Source organism: Seriola aureovittata, chromosome 8 (assembly GCF_021018895.1).
Source record: "Seriola aureovittata isolate HTS-2021-v1 ecotype China chromosome 8, ASM2101889v1, whole genome shotgun sequence".
Lineage (NCBI taxonomy): Eukaryota > Metazoa > Chordata > Actinopteri > Carangiformes > Carangidae > Seriola > Seriola aureovittata.
The window spans coordinates 16,495,276-16,517,611 of record NC_079371.1 but is presented as its reverse complement, the minus strand read 5'-3'; the positions used below and the strand labels follow the sequence as shown (position 1 = coordinate 16,517,611).

Genomic DNA, 22,336 nt, shown 5'->3' with positions numbered 1-22,336 from the left:
AACACACCGATCCACAGAAAGCTCAGCAGTCATCTCTCTTTATTTTCACTGAGCTGACAAGCGTTTACATTGTGCCGTGGCTGTATATTTGACGAGACTGATATAGAATAATGAATTCAGACACGCGAGATGAAGGAGAGAGGAGAGAGAGGGACGGAGGAGAGACTCCGAGTGATTTCTTTTCTCAGAGGATGAAACAAGATGTCAAATCTACAAGGTGCAGCAGAACAAACAGTGCAGGAAATTACTGAGCTCGTGTCCAGCTGAACCACAAAGCAGGGAACACTCTTTGATACTAAAACATGTTACACAATGGGCACAATGGCCACAATCAGCATGTTTTCCAGTGTTGACTTTTTAGTGGCAAATACCCTGAGGTGACTGATGTGAGGTATTAATTGGAGAAGTGTTTGTTCATTCATGGGGCTGATAGAGCTCTGAGGCAGCGGTTCAAAATGATCAAAGTGTAAAATTAACACTGATGGCTGCAACTGATTTCTGTATTGTTAGAGCTAAATAAACACTGATGATTTTTGCTCCGCAAAGTAAGTCCACACAAATGCGACTAGAGATCTCGAGCATTACAGTCTAGTCCATGTACAAGAACGCCTCCAAAAGGCCTCCGAAATAACAGCAAAAACCGCACTCCTATCTGGCATTTGGCCTAACATCCAGTGCTTCAAGTGGGTTGTACAAAAAGCGCTTTACAAATAGTAATAAATATGAATTACTGGCTAAAGCATCAGCTAGCATCTGCTTGGGCGCCATCACCATGTCGCAGTTCACGACACGGAGCACATGGCGCTCTTGGAGCAGCGGGAGTCACAGGAGCTGTCACGGGACTCCATGATGGAGTCCCTGCCGTCAGACTCAGGTGAGTCTAGTTCCAGGTGAGAGTCCTGGAGGCCGTCCTGCAAGGCATCCTTACAGTGGGACTAGGGAAGGAACAGTTCTGAATATTACACCCATAAAGAAACATCAAGTAAAAAAAAAACAGTAACAGCTAATAATAACCCAAGAAAGGGAATCATCAAAAAAACCAAAGACATCGTAGTTAAATAAGAGTCATTAAAATCTAAACATCCAGAAATCCTAGCAGCAGATATTCCCTCTCACCTTATGAACAGACATCTCCTCCACCCGGCACTCCTCAATCGACTCCTCTAGAGAATGACCTGAAATTTCCATCTTGATACGATGAGAGCGAATAGACTTGACATCATCCTCATCCTCCCCTGCCACCAGGGGAAAAACCTGGGGGCAAAGACAGAGGAAGACACAGGGAATCAGAGATGATGATGGTGGCAATAAAGCAAATGAGAGCGTACACCGTTCAAGCTTGTCTGAGCTGAATTTTTACCAGTCCCTCCTCATCTCCTGTGGCCTCAGGGCCCGAGATGGTGGCCTTGCTGATGGCCTTGCTGATGGTCTGAGTCTCAAACTGAGGACATGCTGCCTGAGCATTCCCATCCTTGTCCCTCTTTCCTTTCAGCCAGTAGGTCTCAATTTCAACATTCCCCTAAAAATGGATGAAAGGAAGAAAAAAGTCAGAGATATATACACAAATATTCAAAGACATACAGTACTGTACGCTCACAGGCACAACTTCTGTTATAGAGGGGGGTAACATGGCAGGTGGCAGATTTTCAATAGTCAAAATTCCCTGATGAAGAAAAAGTCACTAGTGGTTTCTTGAGATTGGCACCTGCAATCAGCTGCCTCAGAAACCTTTGGGAGTCACTTTGCTGGTATTATCTCTAAATGTGCAGCCTCAAAGTCAGACCCACTGATAAAATAGACTGGCAAATCAACAAGCAAGCTGCAAATACCAACTCTGAATACTAAGTGGGCTGACTCCCCAGAGCAAAAACATTGTGAGTTTTTATTTTATATATATTTTTTTACACTCAGAAATGTGTTTTATGTCTGATTGCTGATATGCAAAACTTCCATTAATACAGACTACAGCCATGTGGGCTGTTAATGTAGAGATATTTACTTTTGAGAAGAGACATGCACTTTACGCTTTATTTTATGTGTCATTAACACATCCATGTTTGTGTTCCCTGCTGCATATACTTTAATTGCTCCGGTGGGGATCAATAAAAGTTCTCTGACTTTAATCTAATTTAATTATGTTTTCCTCAAATGTTCTACAGCAAATGATAACATGATGTCACAATGGACGAGTTAATGCAATTAATCTGGTGGGTACAGTTGCTCCGGTGACGGTTTTGACCCTTGACCTTGATAGTAATGATGCCCCTCCTTTCGAAAATGAAGTGACTTCCTTTCAGGTGCTCATAGGTGGCACTGCTGAGCTGAATGTGCATCTCCTGATTGAGACAAAGAAAGACCGGTCACAACAAAATCACGGAAAACTGGTGCATCACTGCCTCGCATGTGTTCTTTCAATCATTACTGTCCCTTACCTTGCCATTGCTCTCCATGGCAGATGCAGTGTGGACCGTGTCACCATGCAGACCGTAACGTGGCATTTTATGTCCCACCACACCCGCCACAACCATGCCAGAGTGGATCCCTGCAACCAGAGCAACAGGTTAGTTCAATGAGTCAAACACCAACATAAACACTTTGTTCACATACTTTCTACCCACCAACACGAATCTGTATGTTGTTGCCGTTGGAGGGGTCTTTCAGGTGATCGATGGAGCGCACCATGTCTAGGGCCATGTCACAAATGTTATGAGCGTGGTACTTGGTCTTCTCTGGAGCCCCGGCAACAACCATGTAGGCATCTCCAATTGTCTCAACCTGGAGAGGAGAACAACAGCAGCTCTTACACACGAGCTCTTATGTATAAAGTCCATCACACAGAGGAAAAAACATACAAACAAACCTTGAAGACGCGGTGCTTCTCGCTGAGCGTGTCAAACAGGGTGTACATGGTGTTGAGCATGGAGACCACCTGCATTGGAGTGATGTGGCTGCAAATGCGAGTGAACCCCACGACATCACTGAAGAGAATGGTCACATCTGGGAACACCTGGGAGAAAAGAGATAGGCAGGCAGGTTGAGAGGGGAGGCAGGTGTTCATGGATCATTTTTAATGTCTATTCTGTTATGCAGCACCAGGAAGCCACTCTCAATCATCCTGCATTTCAATATAGCAAAAAGTTCCAATAAGGAGAGTAGTACAAATTTAGAGGATTTATAGGTGCGTGCGTGCGTGCGTGCGTGCGTGCGTGCGTGGTTAGGTACACAGTCACTATTTACACTGAGCAACAGAAGAACTCAATTTGTTCTTAGAAATGTATTTTGTCTCAAGTGTTTTGCTACATGAATGTGAGAATTAGATAAGAATACTGATACCACTCTATGTCTGTACAACAAATATGAAACTATAGCCAGCAGCCAGTTAGCTTAGCTTAGCATAAAGACAAAATAATTGAGGGGAACAGCTAGCCTCTGTAAACAAGTAGCCTGGCTCAGTCCAATGTAATAAAGCTGCTTTCCAGCACCTCTAAAGCTCACATATTAAACTGCACTGTCTTGTTTGTATTTAGTTAACTTTGGAGTTTCTAATAGGTGGATTTTTCTACCTTTGGATACATCTAGGTGAACTGTTTGCAGTCCTTGTTCTAAGCTAAGCTACTCGACCGCTGTAACTTTTATTTACTGTTTTCGTTTCTGTTTTTTCAGGCACTTGAAGTGTAAAATCATTGATGAACTGTGGGCACTATGTCAATCCTGACCTCACAAGTGTTGACAGCAGGCTCTCCTTTGCGCAGCCTTTTAGCCACTGGCTTGGGAATCATCCTGTACAGAAGGTCATCAGTCTTCTTCATCTCGTAGTCCAACATCTTCATGCTCTCCTCCAGCTTGCTCGACTTCTTTTGCTCCTGCACTCACAATAAGGAATAAAGTAGAAAAACACTAAGTTTGCAATTATTTCGTTCATCTCAGGACAGCAGGCAGAAGGTGATCTGGGGGCTGCTAGACTGAAATAAGGGCTTCAGAGCAACTTTGCATAATACAGACTGACAAGTGGGCTGATCACACATGTAAAATGCATCTGCACTTTGGCTCAGGGAACCTGTATGAGAGCTCTCTTCAGCTCCTCTGACTGCTGAGTCCCTGCCAAAACCAGGTCTCTGCTGGAGTCGTGCATACTCAGGTCATTGATGTACAAGCCAGTCTTAAACATAGCACTCAAACTCTCCATCCTGCACACACACACACACACACACACACACACACATACAGACAGTGAGAGAGAGAAAAGAAAGAAAAATTATAACATAACTGAATGAATGACAATAGCTGTATCTATAAAAACTGGGAATTAAAAGGCTGTAATTCTGAGAGATATTATTTCCTTTAGTAAAAATAATGTATGTTTTGTCAATACAAGCATACGGGCATTTACTTGCAAAACAAAATGTTTTAGAAGAGGAGGGAGATGTTTTGGTAATGTACTCTGTGGAAAACACTCAGTTGCAAATGGGTTCCCATTACGCTCACAAGAGCTGCACTGTCTGATTACAGGCTAATTAGCAGCTCATTTCATGCATGGTAAGTGCTGTTAGAATGGGCCCCCTGATTTGATTCACTGCCCGGGCTTTTATTTCCAGCTTCGTAATTCAGTTTAGCTCTTGCTGCTTTTTTCGAATGTTTTACTTTTCAGCTGCAGCATTTTAATAAAGATCTGTGTCTACGTGTGTGTGTGTGTGTGTGTGTGTGTGTGCGTGCGTGCGTGCGTGCGTGCGTGCGTGCGTGCGTGCGTGTGTGCCTTACACAGGAGTTCCCAGGAAGATGATGGACTCCCACTCCGGCATGTATCTCATTTGTCCTTTTAGTTTCAGGCAGCGGCTCCCATCGCCCCAGCTCTCCATCGCATTAGCACTGTTACCATCTAAAAAAAGAACACATTCAAATGCCAGAAACACAGACATTTACAGAGGAGTGTTAGGTTAAATTTCAGCAGTTGATAATGACTGCACTGTGTTAACAATATCACCCTAGTGGATGTAGCTGTTTAGTTTTTTTAAAGAAATAGTTCAACATTTTGGGAAATATGCTTATTTGCTTTCTTGCTGACAGCCAAACAAGAAAATCAATACCACTCTTGTATCTGTATGTTTAATATGAAGCTGGAGCCAGTAGCCAATTAGTATAGCTTAGCATAAAAGACTGGAAACAGCTAGCCTGGTTCCGTATAAAGGTTGGTGACAGTTAATAGTGTTCAGTGGACTGGACTATTTCTTGGATGGAAGCAGTGACTTCCTGCAGTCTCTGCTGGTTGCCTAGCAACAGCACAATGAAAACAAGACTTAAGAAAGTTGTTGCTCCCAGCCAAGAAGACACATAATCCCCCATAAGATTATAAATTCATTCAGTTTTTGAAAAAATTAAACAAATGAGAGATTAACATGTTAACTAGATGTGCTGGATCAGGTTGTTACCTGCAGACAGAGCCACACTAGCTTTTCCCCTATGTTCTCAGTCAGTGATGCTAACTTAAGCTAACCCTCCGCTGGCTGCAGCATCATATTAAACATACAAACATGAGAGTGGTATCGATCTTCTCATCAAGTCAACAACTCCCAACAAGACAGCAAATAATCATATTTCCCAATAGCAAAACTATTCCTTCAAAATCTGTTTGTTTTGTATTTTAATGTGTCTGTGTCTTTAATTGGTTTAATTTTGTCACTGTCAGCCACACTATTTCAGTGTCTGTATGCCCAGGTCTTACTATGTGCCTTTAGATAACAGAAAGGTCATGACCTTTGTAATCATCTCCAATGATGGACTGGAAAGCCATGAGCTCCACATCTACGTCAGCAGAGCGATTGGCATTTTCATAGTCAGAATCTGTGGAAAAACAGGGCCAACAATCAGAGCCACAAACATTCATATTCATATCCTCTATCCATGACAAACAGGGCTGGGATCAGTTCCACTTAATTTAATCAATTTAAGTTGAATCAAGACATCAAACAATTCAATTTCAGCAACTGAAAGACCTCCTAAACTCACAACTTTAATTCAGCTGTGTTTTCAAAGTTAAATGTTGATGTTTGAGCTCTTGCATAAAAAAAATCATCCATTTTACTGCACACCTGCTCTTTTTTTTTATTTAATGAAACTGAAATTGAGCGTGTCTTTTGTGTCAGACTGCAGTGAAATTGATCTGACTACAAGCCTGCGGGTCCTCGCCCACCAGACACACACCCCTGCGAGTGTTTACATGGCTCCTACTCTTACTCTGGACTCGGTTGTGGAGGTTCCTCTCTCTCTTCACAGGCTCCTTTGACATGATTTCAAACAGGTTGTTGGGGTGGGAGATGATCTGTGCACAGATTACAGAGTCAGTGTTCTCATCAGCAACCTGTTTGAAGCTGATATTTTTAAGACACATTTTTGTTTATTGTAGAATGCTGTAGATAAGAGATTGTGACATGTTAAGTGATGTCTTACCATGTTCCAGGTGAATTCCACTAGGGGGCGAGCCAGCAAGAAGGCATCATTGATCTTCTTCCCATCTAGATCAGGGAAGACTGTAGCCAGGCCCGAGCCTACGTTATGCACCACCATGTCCTAAAGAATCAAACAACCATTGGCTGTTCATTCATGTTACACTTCATTTGGTTCATTAACTGCCCTTGGGATGTTGAAGAGGGTAACTCAAAAGGATTACCTGTCTGAAGACGATATTAAAGGGGAAGACCTCAAAGAAGAAATCTGAGGTAATGGGCAAAATCTCCTGCTCTTCCTCATCTTCCTTCATGATGTAGCGGTAGGCAGAGTTGTCAAAGTTCAGCCTGCATGTGCACACATATCAATGTTTTCTTAGATTTAAAGTTAAGTATGAACTGTGGTGAAAGACATTTTCAGATCCTTTACCTGAGTAAAAGTGCCAACATAAAACTGTAAAAGTACAAAAGTATTATCATTGAATGCAATTAAAGTATCTACAGTAAAAGCGTTTGTTTTGCAGAAAACATGCGTGGACATGCATCAATACATAAGTAGTATTTAACCATTGTGGGTAGCTGAGGTGTAGCTATTTTTAACTATGTGCACACAGTTAGTTCCCAACCTACAAGTCGGGCCCCACCCAAATGGTCACAAGATACCGCATATCTGAGGGGCAGCGGGATGATTGTAGTGGAATAATGATGAAGAAAAACAAAAATATGTAAATGTCTGTATGTTTTATTAATATTTGCTGTTTTTTGGTAAAATATTGGGTAATTTGACCTTTTTAGGTCTCAGACTGTTAGATTAGAACATCTCAGCTGAAATGACGGTGGTGGAACTGTTAATAACTCATCAAACCTGACCCAGGACCCCAACTAGACACTGAGGAGTAAATAAAATTCAATATTTCTCTTTTAAATGTTGTGGAGTAGAATTATGAAGTACCTCAAAACTGTACTCGTGTATAGTACATAAGTAAATGTACTTATTTACTTTCCGCCAGTGAGTATAAAAAGCTTTGCATGTGTGTGTGAGTGTGTGTGTGTACCTCATGGTGACATGGGAGTAGTCTCCGACCATCTGCTCGGACAGCACCTCCACGTGAATGTCAGTGTCGTAGAACTGTTTCCCCATCTGCCTCAGCTGACCCATGGCGTAGTGCAGGTAGCCTTTACGTTTACTCCTGCAGGTCACGGAGGAAGAAAATTCAATATCTCTCTGAAGAGATTAATGGCACAGTTTTCAATATTTTTACTCTGTTCTTGTATTTATTAGGTCTGACGCCTGATAGTTTATCAGTCTGCCCCCTCTGCACTCCTCCACATCGTCTCAGACCTGTAGTGGAGGGTGACTCCAGTGGCAGACTCCTCCTGGCAGAAGAAAGTTGGGGGCTGCACCTTGGGGTAGCTGAAGCGCAGGTATTCATGGAGGTTGTCAAGACCATTGACAAAGTCACGTACATGACGGCCCAACACCTGAGGGCAGAGGCGTAGGGTAACAGGTCATGTGTATTTGTTGTACCTTTTGTAATGGTATTCTTAAAGGAAAACTGCCCGTGAAAACAGATGTATATTGTACTTTAAGGCTCGGGGGGGGGGGGGGAAGAAAATAACCCCTGATGATTGAATGAGTTATCTTGGCTTGTGCTTGAGGACAAACCATTACAAAGAGTCATGACAGAGCATTTTTGGAGCCTGACCCATGCAAGTGACAGCAAATCAGAATATCTTGCCCTTTCCTGCTGGTGATTTTAACCATTCTTTTTATATAATATATTTCATGAATCCTACTACTGCTAAGTGTAATACTACTGTAAATCACTGGAGTACCTTGTTCCTAATTTGCCTGAAAATAATTTAATGATGTTATAGTTCTAAAACAAAACACATGTTGGTTGCTAAGAATGGCCAATAATACAATGCGCATCTGTATGAGTACATGTAATCCACCGATAACCCCTTATTTTAGAAGATGTGCAAAATTGTAAAGGTTGTACATCTTTATGGCATGCACTCATTTTTCTACTGATTTGTACACAAGTTACATATTCACTCTTTAACTGTATAAGGAAATCATACAGAGGAAAATCTACTGTTGTAAAAACCACAACACTAACAATAATCTGTTTTGACTGGATTGACAGATTTAAGACAGGATATACAAGATATGTTTAAACATTTCATTAACACAATAGAAGTATTTACTGTGTATTAAATCATTCTCTCACATATCCACCAGAAGACAAAACAGTTCTGAGTTTGAGACCTTTTCTTACCTTGAGGATCCTGTCATAGCCGTACTTCCCTACAAAGCCCAGGAAGTAGACACCCCAGGAGTTCATCAGTTCATTGTATGGCGTGCCTGTCACTCCGCTGGCTGCCTTTGCAATACGGGGAATCACACTCTCGCTATACACCTGCAGATACACACATGCAGAGATTATCACTCAGAAAAATTAATTTTCTGACATCAGGACTATTAAACATCACAGAAAAGCAGACAGGGAGTACTGTAGAGACTTCAAAGTCATTATTCTTTGCTTACATACAGGATTACATCATATTATTCATTTCAGGAGCACAGACAATGTACCTGGTGGGTGACAAAAGAGTGTAACCTGACATCTGCTCTCTCTCTGACCAGCTTCCACACATCATCTCCATACGACTCCTTGATGAAGTCGTGAAGACTCTCACACAGCAGCCCATACATAATGTCGCTCTGGATTGAAGCTCAAACTGAGCACTGTCAAGACAGCTCCCCTACTGATTGACTTCCAGCAGTCTTCCCAGAGGCACCTGCAAGCAAATAAGAAAAGTTCAGAATGAAGACTCTCTCAGTGCTGCGAGCTGAATTTTAATGCATGCAGCTTTCAGCGTTAAGCTATAAAAAGCCATGCTTTGAATATTGCTGCTTTTGCCTTCTCCTGCTCTCAACACTACCTGTGAAGTTTTGAACTTCCTCAGACTAGCCAGCCACATGAGGTTTCATCTGAAGGCCAATAGGGCAAACGGTTTTAAAGGTGCCCTAATCGCACAAGTACTTGTGTCTGAATGGGCTTCTATTGTTCTTGTGTCAGCTGCCAGCGCCTGGTGGTTGTGCACCTCTCTCTATGTGACATAAACACACTGCGGCAGCCACCTCTCAAACACAGATGACTCAGTCACAAGATGTTGTCCTGTTTTCATCATTGCTCCCTTCTAGAAGAAGACCACTGAATTATTAACAGACCTTTGTCATAATAACTCAATTTGAAATGAACTGTTATAAGCGGTAGGTCTGAATAAAATGGACATGATGGATTGATTGTAATCACTAAGGCTCTGTGTGATACAGCACAACACAAAAGGTAAATTTTTTTGTTAATAGAAGGCTACTGGCCCAACCCAAATCCTTTTTATAAAGCAAAATTGCTTTTTCTACTAAACAAACACACTTGAATAAACCCTTAATGGCCAGAAACTATTCAACTTCCATTGTGTGTCTGCAGATGATTTTTTTGTGACTCAGGATGACTTCACACTTTCTTTCAGAGGCTCGGAGGCTTCCCACTGGGGGATAGCGGTATTGTGGAGCAGGGCAGGTGCGAAATCGATATCCAATCTCAACAGGGATAAAGAAAATGTTTTTTCCCCTCTAGGCTCCTGCTGAGCTCAATGAATCAATTTGTGGGAAAAAAGCTGCTCGATAAAGACTAACTTGAGTTCAAAAAGGGCAACCAAACATAAAGTTAAAGGGCATCACTTCTGGTGTAACACAAAAAAGGGCTCATGCAGAAATCACAACTGGAGTGTCTGCGCATTTGGTAATAAATGAAAATACACTGGCAAAAACCAGTACGTATTGTATTTCATTTATTACAATCCTTAAAACTACTAAATAAAGAGTATGTACTGTACCCGTAACTCACAGCAGTGTGTAAGAAAAAGGAAGTCAAAGGTCTCGCACCAACAATAATAGAGAAGCAAACTGCTGCAGAGTTTAACTTTTGACCCCAAACTGGGAAACCGATCACAACCTCTGATCGCGGCAACCTCATCAATTTTACAGCTTCTCCCGTAAAACTCTCCGCATGTTGGAAACACATGGTGGCTGCAACTTATATATAGCACAGAAGTTACAATGGGCTTTACAGAAGGGAGAAAAGAAAGAGAGGAAATACAAATTGTGTATGTGTGTGTATGTTTGCAGGGGAGAGGTTAGATGCTTGGCCTCTCATATAGCTGTCACTGTCTGGACAGCAGCTGTTGGAACGCACGCACACACACACAGAGGGGATCATATTTTTATTATCAAGGAGCCCCGAGGTCAGGATGTAAATCTTTATACGTGCCCCTTCCCCTTAATCGTCCTTTTATACCCCCACCCGCCCACCAAACACTCCCTCTGTCCGTTTTCACTCTCTTGCCCCTCTGCTAAAATAAACTGAGTGAGGTAAGCACTGGAGGCATCCTGGGGAGGTTTATACGGACTGTTCCCTCTCTGCTGAGGAGTGTCAGAGTGGAGCGTGGAAGCATCCCAGCTCCAGTACGAGATCAACCACTCAACCATCCAGAGCAACACCCGACATACAGACAGGCAGGACACACAGGTAAGGGCTGAAGGGAGGGGAGCAAAGGCCTTTACCACGATCAAAATAAGCAGTGACAGAAGGCACTGCTTACAATCTGACTGAAGTGTTACGTGAGGAAGCCATTCGGTCCTTTAAAGAACTGTAAAGAGGGAACTTCTAAAATCATACATTTCTGTGCTTTGAAATGTAAAGATGTCCTGTGGTTTTGCTGTGGTGCTGTTGCTGAGTTCACAGGTAAATACGCATTTTAACTTTAGAGATTTAATAAAAATATCAGCAAATGCATTGCTTGGACAAAACACGTGGCTGGAATAATGTAGTCACACTCACTTAACAAAATGGAGGTGCCCAAAATAAAACTTAAGACTAAGACTCGTGGTTTACAATGTACATGAAACTATAGGAGTGTATTTTGTTTGACACTAAATCAGAACTTATAGAATATATATCAGTTATGTCATAACAGAAACTACAGTTTAGATAAATCCTTGCAATAATAATGAAAATGTTTGTGTTCATCACAGGAACACAATGACAACGATGATGATGATGCAGTCCAGCCAAAATGACATGACTAAACAGAGAATGTTTCAAGCCAAGGCTCTGGCTAAGGAAGCCAGAGGAGGTGAGTGCACTGTGGATGCATTGGTTTTGTTCCAGCCTGTGACAGGACATTGGCACAAATAATCGACATATGCGTACATAATATTTAGAGGTAAACTGATACACAAATTAGCTGATGTATTGCGTCAACAACTGCCAAAGCGTGTGATCACAGCCGGGGCTGTCAGATGTAATATAGTCAAACATCAAAGTGTCTTAGCCCACTGACTGGGGACACATGGAGTGTGCTACACCCAAATCCCAGGAGTGCCAGTGTGTTGGTGAAATTCTCCAAGCATTCCAGCAGGGACCATCCCAGTTGCACTGTTTGTTTTCCAATGCTGTCCGCCAGCTAGGCTTTGAAACCAAGTCCCCTAAACTCAGCAAAATGTGACTCCCACTGAATTTTACACAGGCCGATCAAAGGCAGCTCCTCAAGGGTGGCATATGCACAGACTTCTCCGAACACTTATCATGTACGAGAAAAGAAGGCCATCCGCTCTCTTACAGTAGTCTTTCATCCAGAGATCCTATTTATATGCCCAGTTACCCATGCAACCCTGGACCACAACAAACATTACACACCTCTTGACATCATCTGGAGGCTATTTCAGAGACTCTGTGCCATGATATAACATGAGAAGAGACCCTGAGCAAAAGCTGCACGGATACCAACTTAGTGATGCTGCACACGATTCTGCTTTTTCATATCAGCCCCCCTCAGCTGTTTAAAGTTGACAGAAACAAGAAGATCAGAGGAGACATTATGATTTGCCGAAGGTCCTTATTAGTCTGTGTTACTTTCCTTCTCTTTCCAACTGTCTGGAAGTTGCTGCTGTCACTGCCTCTGCACTAACAACTAAATGTCATGTTGTATTTATGCAGGGTTAGAGTCACCTGATGCAATGTCACAGCACAAAAACCTGGGGCAAACAGGCTTCTCTACTCGCATACTGCCATTTTAAAAATGCAAAGGGGACATTAAATGTGATCACTTATTAAATCCCCTCCATTTGTCTGTCATGTTGTGCCAGGGGGTCTGAACCTGGGGAAGAAGATCAGCGTTCCAAAGGATGTGATGATGGAGGAGCTGAATCTTCCCTCTAATCGAGGCTCTCGCATGTTTCAGGAGAGACAGAAGAGAGTGGAGAGGTACACGCTGGAGAACGCTGCCAACGGTGCTTACAACACCAATAATGTAAGGAATCGGCAGATGGCACATAACACACGATGAACCACATCCACTGAACTAAGCGTACTCGGTCTGAATCTGTGTGTCTGACATGTAGGTAATGCCTAATAACAGCTTCTTGGTGCGCTGGATATATCAAAGAACTATAATTAATAGCCAATGAAGTCTGACTCTTCACTGGCCTCTCTGCAGTCTCCGTTCTACATTTTAAGCAGACAGGAATATTCATTACAAATAATGTCCCTTGTCACAAGTGATGTTGATGGAAACTAGCAATTTAGCATTGTGCTTTCATAAAATGCACAAGAGACAAATTTAAGAAGGATTAGACAACCTTGAGACAGCAGAGAATAAGATATTCTGACATATGGTTTGAAATATTAAAAAAAGCTTTATCTTACATTTCCCATAATGCATTTCATTAGCATCTTTTACCTTACTTTGGGCCCCTGCCTCCTAAATGCCTACGTCTTTCAACTCCACACTTCCAGTTTCTTCGTTCTGTAAAAATAAAAACAAACCCAAGCTATGATAACCTTGATGACATCACTGGGGTTGTTTTTCAAACTTTGGAAAGCGTCCTCAAAAGACTGAGTTGTTCTCCCTCTGACAAGCAAACTGAACTTCATGTCAAAAATTGGTGGAGTGCCCCTTTAATAAAGTGTGTTGCAGTATTTGGGGAGTTCATAAATTCACAGAACCCTAACTTTGTTCCTTCAGGTCCATCTCGAGGCCATTCCTCCCCCGCAAATCATCCCAGAGCCACAGGGAGGAAAGGAAAACCAGGCTTTCTCCATCCCTGGTAAGCATAGCCTGGTCATGAACCTGCAGAAGACAGTAGCAAAGAAGGGCAGTCCTGACGTCCTCGCTCCAGGTAAATGGCGATACACAGTGATGAAAGGATTGCCGCAGAATGCCACGAGCCATAGAACTAGTTTACCCTCAACGCTTGGGCAGTGCTAGTACCTGGACAAAGTCTGTGTTTGCTTAATGCATGGGCACTGTATCTCACTTTGATCTGTTAATATGCATCTTTCATATGGTAATGTGTTGAGCACATGAATTTGATTTTATTATCATCATAGCCAGGAGAGTTGTCAGTTTGTCAAAAGCAGTTATCTATGAGCGTCTTTGCTGACTGCTGTTGTGTATTTGGTCAGACAGAAGGCACTGCTTATAGTCTGACTGACAGTGAGCTAAGCTCTGTTTATTAGCAGGGATTCACACTGAGATCTAATTACTGTAGTTCCTATTGTTGACAGGAGTGACATCAAAGATATTTGTATGTGAATTAGATGTGCCTGTGCCGTGTTAGGGCTTGCTGTTTTTGAAGTTATCGAACGGGTTTTATAATTAGTTTCAAAACCCAAGGATTATCCTTTTCTTTTTTTTTAACACATGAGACCTTATTTTGCTTTAAGTGTACCCACAGTGGCATGTCATTTTCCCCCACTGACATTAGACTTTTGTTTCTGTTAGGATATTCTGGCCCTTTGAAGGGAGTTCCTCACGAGAAGTTCAACACAACAGTAATCCCGAAATCCTACTGCTCCCCATGGAGCGAAGCTCTGGGAAACAACGAAGAGCTCCTCAACATCCTCAATACCCAACTGCCCGAGCTCCCACAAACATTACAGCCTGCCAGCTACAGGTGCTTCAACAGGTAAATCTACCTTTCTCTGCCTACTTTGCCAGCCACTTCTCAGAAATAAATAAATCATGAACTTCTAAATCCTGTTCAGTTGGAAGCACAGGCGTTGAGACCCACCCATCTTCAAATAGATCCACAGATGACCTAACCATGTTATCCATCACCATCATCTCTTCCCTCGGCTCCACTCCATGTTTCCACAGTTTGAAAATTAATACAGTCTCTGGCTTGCACCTCCTTGGAGTGTGGCTGCGTGATGGCTATTTTGAACTGTGGCTCTTGAAAGATGATCCACTTGGGGGGGCTGCAAGCTTTTAATGTCCCCACTAAGACAGATTGCGCACGAAAGGGAATCACCTTTCTCTTGGCACACAAGGAATTGCATCACACCAGCGAAGCAGAACAAAGGTTAAGCTCGGGCAGATGGAGGAATGGAGAATATAGGAAAGACAAACTCAGACTTTACTCAATTAAGGCTGTCAATCAAACAGTTTCTGCCAGCCAGTCTGGAACTGTACCCCCAATGGAGGGATCTGTTTACACCATTAGACTATCATGAAATTTTGACACTGTAATTAAATCTGAACTCAACTAATGGTCAGAGCACGAGTGGAATAGGTTGAGCTCACCACACACTCAGTTTCATCCCGATTCCCTCATGGTTTTCTCCTGTTAACAGGACCTTCAGTTAAAGTCAGAGAGATGACCAGACTGGGTATCATTTATCGTCTAAAAGCCCCCCCCCCTCTTCCCTTTATCAGAAGGCGTGTTAGCAACAATGCCAAGGCTCATGTTTTGCCAATAACGTGCAATAATGCACTTAAACTGCTTAGCAAGGACTTTTCTTTGTTTTTCTCAGATCTGCCATGCCATTTGGGGGCGCAATGGCCAGCAAGAGGGTGATACCAGTGATGAGCTTTGAGGCAGTGGAATCCCAGAACTTGCCCAGCATCGCTCCTGACCGCATGTGCCAACGACCCAACTTCAACAGAGCACCCAGGGGATGGGGAGCTGATTACAGCCCGGAATCAAATGAGCTATGAAAAAAAGGGCTGACAACTTAAGACTAAAGCGCTGGCCTATGCTTGCTCCTCTCCTCCTGCAAAGATGCCCCCCCCTGACAGTCAATGGGCACTGCAGCAGGTGGGGGCACACTCCTGCATGATATAGAAATTTGCTACTGCTGCGTGGTTTGACCAGCTGAGGCAAAATCTGGATGCTGGAATCAGTTAAATGCTGCAACAGGATGATCAGTCCTAATTATTCCCCCTTCATCCAAACAAAGTGTCTCAATATGTGAGTCCTCTTCTCACCACTTCAGTTTCTTTTCATACTGTGGCTTTACAACTTTTTCTCACCTACCCAGACAACACACATACAACAGTAAATTGTTACATAAATGAGTAATATGAACTCTGAGATGATCAATGACAAAAATGAGTCATTTTAATGACAAGTGAAAACAACATACAAAGAAAGGCTTACATTAACGAAGTCTTTATGTCGTGGAATATTAAGATTGTGTCAAATAAAAAAATGTCAATGTAACTGAAAATTAATACGTTTTAAAAATGCTCCTCAGAATTCAACTCCATGTGATACTTTGTACGATGTGACAATGACATGTTTTACCTAAAGTATACATTTATATATGTACAATGGCTCCTACCACAGGAGTCCTTTAAAGACAACCCTGATCACACTAGTCAGTACTGTTATGTGTGGTGTCTTTTACTCTGTTAAGTTCCGCTGTTTAGATGCTGTTCTGGTACTTTTTGACTGCGGTTAGTGCCAAAGTCATCTGGTAAGATGCAGGTTGTGTCTCTCCAGACACAGATGGTGCTCCTTCAGTTCATTCACTGCACTGCAGGTGGCATAATAAATCAGATGTTATACTGTAAGACATAATTGTCTTTTCTATTCAATGTATTTCTCCCGTAAGTAGTCTGCAGGTTTCAGGCCCACTGACAGCATCTGCAGTGAAAGCACCTGACCAGGTTTGACTCAAGGAAAAGAATGACACCTAATCACAGTACAGTATTTCACTCTCGCAGCTAATCACCATGGCGTGAGCCATGTGCAGCATGGGCACCCATGCGCTGAGGGTCCTGGGAGGGGTAGTGGATTTGACCAGGAGGTCTCATGCTCATTGGAGGGGGCATGGGAGGAGCCATGGGACCCATGGGGTGAAACATTGGAGGGCCGAAACCTGAATGAGCAGATGAAAAGAAAGAATGCAGCATTATGCATCTACCTTTTATGACTGCCTTTTAAATCATTTACTAATTTAATAAATATCTTCTCAGCAATTTTGCAAAAACGTAAAAAAACATAACAGATTAGGATTACCAAAATTAATACTAGTAAAAGGTTAATCAGATTATTTTAATAGCTTTTATATTTCATATACATCATATTTTACTATGTATGTGTGTGATAAGATGCATCTGTGAGATCAAGGTTACAATTTTACCTGGAGGAGGTGGGTTAATGCCTGGAGGTGGGGGCAGAGCAATGTTCATGACAGCAGGGGAGGTGCTGGGGTCCAGGTTGAAGTAGTTTGCAGGAGCCTCTTCATCCATAGCTGGTGGTGGAGGAAGAGCTATAGTACAAAGAGAAACACAGGGTAATCAAAAGAAATCCTGGTGTTACTTCCATCCACTCTTAATAGCGATAAGAAATTTTCTTTTTCTGCATGCATAGTTGTCAGCGTGTGTTACACCAACGGGGTTGAATTAATGATTCAACAATCAAAAGAAAAGGTATACATTAACCACTACCTCAGATTAGATTAATCTCATATGGCTCATCATAATGTCATTATGCACACTCTCTCACTCAGACACATTTCGCACACGTTTCCACTCTCCCCATGTCTGGAGACTCACCTCCAGGCAGTCCAGGTACAGGATCAAGTCTGGTACCCATCTCACTGACACCATCTTTGATGCCCTCCTTTCCTCTTGCTGCCTGAGACCTTAAAAAGACAAACCACACAAGTTTTATATACGGATCAAATCACTTCATTTGTTAAATACCACTGCATTGTGTGCAGCAGCAGCAGGAATGTGTACAGAACAAAGAATGTCAGGTTCTATGGTATGCTAAAATTCTTATAGTGTGTGCAATAATATTTTAAAAAAGTCACTGCTGTCAGTTTCCAGACAGTTGTGACTGTGATGGTAACACTACGCCTGGCTGTTAATTTCAAACACACATGCTTTCTGAGCACTACCTGGTGTTAATAAGCAAATTATCACTATAAATCTTCACCTCTCCTCCCAATGGCTCTGCTTAGCAAGGCTGTATGGTGGAAGCTAAGTAATTTTACCAGTTGGCAGGAGATATGTTTTAGTTGCATCCATACAATGCACTGCTGCATGAGCTTTTGTTATTGGTTATAGTGTCAGGATGTTGGAGATGGGCATCCTAATGCTTACGTTTTACTTTCTTAATCAACTTCTTACCTCCCCCACTTGACAGTGAGCCTGCGTCCATTAATGATCAGTTTGTTGAAGGACTTCTCAGCAGCCATTTCTGCTGCCTGCCGCGTGGCAAACTGGATGAAGGCACACTGCTGCCTCTGGACTATGGTAATGGTGCGAATCTCACCAAACTGGTAAAAGTGACTCCTGCAATAATACAGATAAATATCCAACAGAATCAAAACACTGGATATAAAAAGATTTTAAATTGCAACAACTGTCAACAGTAATTGGACAGTCAAGGACATTCTATTATAGTAAAACCCACTTTAAATAACAACAGGAACTTGTACGAGAGCTTGTTATGAAATAGGAATCCTTACTTGAGATCTCCATCTGTGACAGTATCTCCCAAACCCCCTATGTAGAGGGTGGTGATGGACTTATCCTCTGGTGGGTCCAGTCGTGGCATAGTTGAGGCCCGCTTCAACAGCTTGTCAGCTACTGGGTCATTGATACCATAGTAACGGTCCTTTATGTTCTGGTCAGCTAGAGGATCATCAGGATCTGTGGGCTTCTCATGCCTGTGTGAAAAAGGAGAACCATAATAAGAAAATACTGACAGCACAATGACCATAACAAATATAAGGAAATTACAGCCAAACCGACCCATAAAAAACACACAGATTTGTATTTTGCCTTTAGTAGTAAGTACTCAAAAAAATACATGTAAAATTAATTTATAAAAAAAAATGAATCAAGCTAAGAAACACTCCATCGTTCACTGTTGATCCCACAGCACCAAATTTGACCACTAAGACACAGCAATTGTAGCCAGTTTCATAAAGTGCCACTCACCTGTAGGGACACTCTTCCCCTCTCTTACACTCTCCCTTCACCCAGAAGGAGCAGATGTGCGGCCGGTTCCTCTTGTAATATGGCGTTGTACGGGCCAGCTTCAGCAACATATCACTAGAGCTGGGGGCTTTACCTAGCTGGCCCACCGGCCGTGTGCCATCAGAATTGGCTATCTGAGAACACAGAGGTTCAAACAGACATGAGATGAATGACAGACAAATAAAAATTTGAAAAAAAAAAAAAAAAAACTAAACAAAAAACACTTGCACTTTTCTTGGTGCAAAAAGTTTCACATATTAAGACATATATATTTTGTTTTACTCATTTTAATGAGCGTATACCATGGGCCAAGTATAGACTTAGCTGTTGTAGCTGTATGAAAATCACTTATAAAACAGACAGACCTTTTATTTTACCGCATCAGAAAGCAACTATACCTCTCTCTCCATGTTCTGTGTGTAGTACTCTTTGTTCACATCTGACTTCGGAACCTCATCTTTGATAGCAAGCCCAGTGTCTCTGACCTGGATAGGCAAACCTGAAAACACACAGTGAGACATGAGGGGTCAACTCAGATAGCTATATGCTTCAGCAAACCATAACAAATTTATGCAGGCCAATTTACATTAACAGATTACAAGGAGTCAGTCCCAGACTCACCATACTCCAGGTCGAGCAGACATGTCTGACAAACATTCTTCATTTTACTGCAGGTCTGACAGACCTCCGTCTTCTTGAAACGCATTCGTGTCCCTGGACACCATCGGAACACAGTGAAGGGTCGAGCACAGATCTGATGGGCAAAGGATGAAAATGTATGTTTAAATATTCTTACATGGAACAAAATGTTAGAATTTTAATTCAAACTATGTTGTGTGCTGCATGATCATGTTTTGAAATATGAGTACAAAACATACCTTGCATTCTTTCCCATATTTCTCCTTTGTCTGTAATGCAAAGCATGACAAAATTTTAAATCTGCATACCTAATGGAATCAACACTGCAGAAAATTTTCCTTATATTTACTACAATGATGAAGTCATGCTCACTCACCATACGGATGTAAGGATTTTCTCCTAAACATGTCTGGCACAGAATTGGAAAATCCTGGAAGACAAAAGAAATTAGATGTCCATTTAGTAAAAAGCCAAGCATTGTGTCTGTTATACATCCAACAGGTCACTGATTCAAGTTTCTGAAGCACTAACTTAGCATATATTCTGCTTCCCTTTCTACTGCGGGCATCTTGGCGAAGTTACATGTGTGAATACAGGGAGTGCAACTGGGACTTGCTCATTCTTACTTTGCCATCTGTTGAGGGATGCTGTTTCAGTCCAAGTGCTAGCAGCTGAAAATGACCTTGCTGAATCCATCCCACTGACAACATCAGCCAAACACCTAAATATAAGCAGCTCTTAACTACATAGTATAAGGTTGCAAAGTTTATATTCTGCTGTCTTGATAAAACCAACATTGGCCAAAGGCCCTGTTGTGTCGAGGCTAAAGAGAGGAAACGGATTTGATGCCTTATATAGAAGGGTTAGGGACCTTTTAAAGTGTTTCCAAAATACCGTTGCTTGATGTGCAAACAGCCCACAGAAAAGTAAGATTTGGTAAATATGTAACTACTTCAACTTACGCTCAAATACTGGGTTACATCGGGTTGTTAGTTTTCCACGACATTTACCATTACTCTATACAATGACTCGCAAACACCAATGACTCAAAAAAACAAGCAAACGTCCGTGCATTGAACTAAAAGGTGGTTAAAACACAAACCACAGTTCCTCTTATAGCTCAATGAGTTGGAAGATAATGTTATTTAAGTTATCAAAGTTCTGATGAAATCGTCAAATAAGCGGGTTTGGTCCGTTCCTCGGGTGTCTACGAAGCTATATTAGCATCTTTATGATACGAGTTTACACTGTAAACCTAATCCAAATCAACAAAGAACACGCCATTGTGTTGGATTGGTTCGGTTCTCCACATACCAGTTATGGATTAAAGTTATTAGCCGGTTACTTGACGCAACTTCGTTTTATTATTGTTAGCTTGCTAGCGCTAGCCTTGATTAGCTTCGATAGCTAACTTTAGCATAATACGTTTAAATTTCAGTGACGGCGATTGCTTTTTTGGCCCAATGTTGAATGATATCGTCCAAATTATGTATCTCGCTGTTGTTGGTCCCAGATGAAACCATTTTTTGTTTGTTTTTTGTTTTTTTACACAAATTGACGAACGATATCATTGTGGCTAACACCGACATGCTAAGAAGGTAGCAGCCATGCTTCTACTACTAGCTAACGAAAGGCTAACTAGCTATCAAGCAAACCTGCCATGTTAGTGGCAAGCGGGTCAGTTTTACGATCATGTTAACTTCTGGAATGAACGAGAAAATTGTTGCATTTTATTCATACTCCCTGACGTGAACACTGTGTTGTCGATTATACGTACCGCGTCTTCCCAGTTCTGTCTATTGTACGTGTTTGATCCCAGGGACGTCGCCATTTTGGAGAGTGTGAGCCAACCGGCCCAAGTGTCGGTCCACAATGCACCGCGACAGAGAGCCACGTTTCACCTAAGGGTGTCGCCCTATTTCAAGATAATACCGGGTTTACACAATAACCTAATTAAGAAAAACACATGTATGGAAATATGTAGCACTACTGTCTGTATACCACATGTAACTCTGGTACCTGCAGTTTAGGTGTAAATATATGTGTGTCACTATGTGCACTGAAGCACTGGTTTCATGTAGACTACTTTTCATATTTGCTTAATTTTAACCTATATTGACTTAAAATAAGATTTTGGTGCAGGACGTTTACATGTAACAGAGTAAACTGTGGTAGTGCAACTACTTAGGTGTGTGTACTTTTTCCACTGGTGTGAGAGTGTGAGACAGACTGATTTGTTGGTGTGTGGGAGCTTGTATAAGCCAATTGTGTAGTGCAGTTTATCTGTCCACCTGTTCAGATTCAGGTCAGGGTGTCTTTATTGTGTGAAACTCCAATTAGTGAGCCAAAGGATGTTTGGGATTACGGATGGGCTTTAAGCCTCTAATGTTTATTTAAGGTCAGGGTGAGGTTGTGGAGTCAAAGGACAGGGATTAAACACGGGCCTGAAGAGCTGGCAACTTTTTCAAATTGTAGCTACCCTTCAGGAGGTAAGAAAGGAAAGTCTGTACTTTTAGACTACTCCCATGTGAAAAAAACATCTCTATTCTCTTCTGTTGCTTTTGATGTCTGAGTCAGATGCAGTGACTTCAAGGTATAATCAATTGCTTTGTACTCATCAGCTAGGTGACACTGATTATTGATCAACAGTTGCTCCTATGATCATATTTCCATGAGAAAAGGTTAAACTGGAGTCTCCACCAGCTTCCTCCTCATCCTCCTTCTCATGTTTCTCTCATAGCCAAGCACAGGCTGTGTCTTGCTCTCTGTGTAGTCGGACACCAAAGTAAACCTTCTGGGCATCGCCTTCTTTGTCTTAATGAGTCGTGTGACCCTGTCTCCTCTATCATGTGATGTGGATGAGACTGCCAAAGCTGTTTTGAAGGATGGTTTTGTCTTGGATTTAGCCA

The 22,336-nt window shown here is 42.0% G+C and overlaps 3 protein-coding genes across 5 annotated transcripts; 1 reads left to right on the top strand and 2 right to left on the bottom strand.

Annotated features, from left to right (window-relative positions):
• Positions 1 to 22: 22 nt before the first annotated feature.
• LOC130173136 (soluble guanylate cyclase 88E-like) lies at positions 23 to 9,513 on the bottom strand. The gene is made up of 19 exons (XM_056382089.1): positions 9,390 to 9,513; positions 9,040 to 9,245; positions 8,723 to 8,863; positions 7,783 to 7,922; positions 7,496 to 7,630; positions 6,665 to 6,788; positions 6,445 to 6,564; positions 6,232 to 6,316; positions 5,752 to 5,838; positions 4,759 to 4,876; positions 4,058 to 4,187; positions 3,717 to 3,863; positions 2,861 to 3,007; positions 2,619 to 2,775; positions 2,433 to 2,542; positions 2,247 to 2,336; positions 1,361 to 1,519; positions 1,117 to 1,254; positions 23 to 935 (listed from the first exon to the last, which is right to left on the bottom strand). Exons 2-19 carry the CDS (start codon positions 9,157 to 9,159, stop codon positions 783 to 785), a joined length of 2,301 nt encoding a protein of 766 aa, XP_056238064.1. The 5' UTR covers positions 9,160 to 9,245; positions 9,390 to 9,513; the 3' UTR covers positions 23 to 782.
• A 1,357-nt stretch (positions 9,514 to 10,870) lies between these two features.
• On the top strand, positions 10,871 to 16,171 carry LOC130173938 (myozenin-2). Of its 2 annotated transcripts, none has more exons than XM_056383509.1 (6): positions 10,871 to 11,038; positions 11,545 to 11,645; positions 12,658 to 12,821; positions 13,536 to 13,617; positions 14,295 to 14,478; positions 15,326 to 16,171. In XM_056383509.1, exons 2-6 carry the CDS (start codon positions 11,552 to 11,554, stop codon positions 15,507 to 15,509), a joined length of 708 nt encoding a protein of 235 aa, XP_056239484.1. In that variant the 5' UTR covers positions 10,871 to 11,038; positions 11,545 to 11,551; the 3' UTR covers positions 15,510 to 16,171. The 2 variants fall into 2 exon arrangements, with proteins under 2 accessions (XP_056239484.1, XP_056239482.1); XM_056383507.1 differs by having other exon boundaries at positions 10,874 to 11,038; positions 13,536 to 13,689.
• Positions 15,888 to 21,287, bottom strand: rbm22 (RNA binding motif protein 22). Of its 2 annotated transcripts, none has more exons than XM_056383506.1 (11): positions 21,205 to 21,287; positions 19,804 to 19,857; positions 19,667 to 19,696; positions 19,410 to 19,542; positions 19,187 to 19,287; positions 18,750 to 18,922; positions 18,275 to 18,475; positions 17,934 to 18,098; positions 17,355 to 17,443; positions 16,940 to 17,068; positions 15,888 to 16,675 (listed from the first exon to the last, which is right to left on the bottom strand). In XM_056383506.1, the coding sequence occupies exons 1-11, from the start codon at positions 21,256 to 21,258 to the stop codon at positions 16,521 to 16,523; spliced, it is 1,284 nt and encodes a 427-aa protein (XP_056239481.1). In that variant the 5' UTR covers positions 21,259 to 21,287; the 3' UTR covers positions 15,888 to 16,520. The 2 variants fall into 2 exon arrangements, with proteins under 2 accessions (XP_056239481.1, XP_056239480.1); XM_056383505.1 differs by lacking the exon at positions 21,205 to 21,287 and adding an exon at positions 20,054 to 21,127.
• Between the last annotated feature and the right edge of the window lie 1,049 nt (positions 21,288 to 22,336).

Bases quoted from the DNA above. Each gene is read 5' to 3' on its own strand.
- LOC130173136 (XM_056382089.1), bottom strand. From the start codon at position 9,159: ATGTATGGGCTGCTGTGTGAGAGTCTTCACGACTTCATCAAGGAGTCG. The intron at 3,864-4,057 runs GTTCCCTGAGCC...TTGTGAGTGCAG, and splicing joins TGAAGAGAGCTCTCATACAG to GAGCAAAAGAAGTCGAGCAA. The intron at 2,776-2,860 runs GTTTGTTTGTAT...TCTCCTCTCCAG, and splicing joins AGAAGCACCGCGTCTTCAAG to GTTGAGACAATTGGAGATGC.
- LOC130173938 (XM_056383507.1), top strand. From the start codon at position 11,552: ATGACAACGATGATGATGATGCAGTCCAGCCAAAATGACATGACTAAA. The intron at 12,822-13,535 runs GTAAGGAATCGG...TTGTTCCTTCAG, and splicing joins GTGCTTACAACACCAATAAT to GTCCATCTCGAGGCCATTCC. The intron at 13,690-14,294 runs GTAAATGGCGAT...TGTTTCTGTTAG, and splicing joins TCCTGACGTCCTCGCTCCAG to GATATTCTGGCCCTTTGAAG.
- rbm22 (XM_056383505.1), bottom strand. From the start codon at position 20,224: ATGTTGGTTTTATCAAGACAGCAGAATATAAACTTTGCAACCTTATAC. The intron at 19,543-19,666 runs GTATGTTTTGTA...TTTGCCCATCAG, and splicing joins AATATGGGAAAGAATGCAAG to ATCTGTGCTCGACCCTTCAC. The intron at 18,923-19,186 runs GTATAGTTGCTT...CTGTGTTCTCAG, and splicing joins CACAGAACATGGAGAGAGAG to ATAGCCAATTCTGATGGCAC.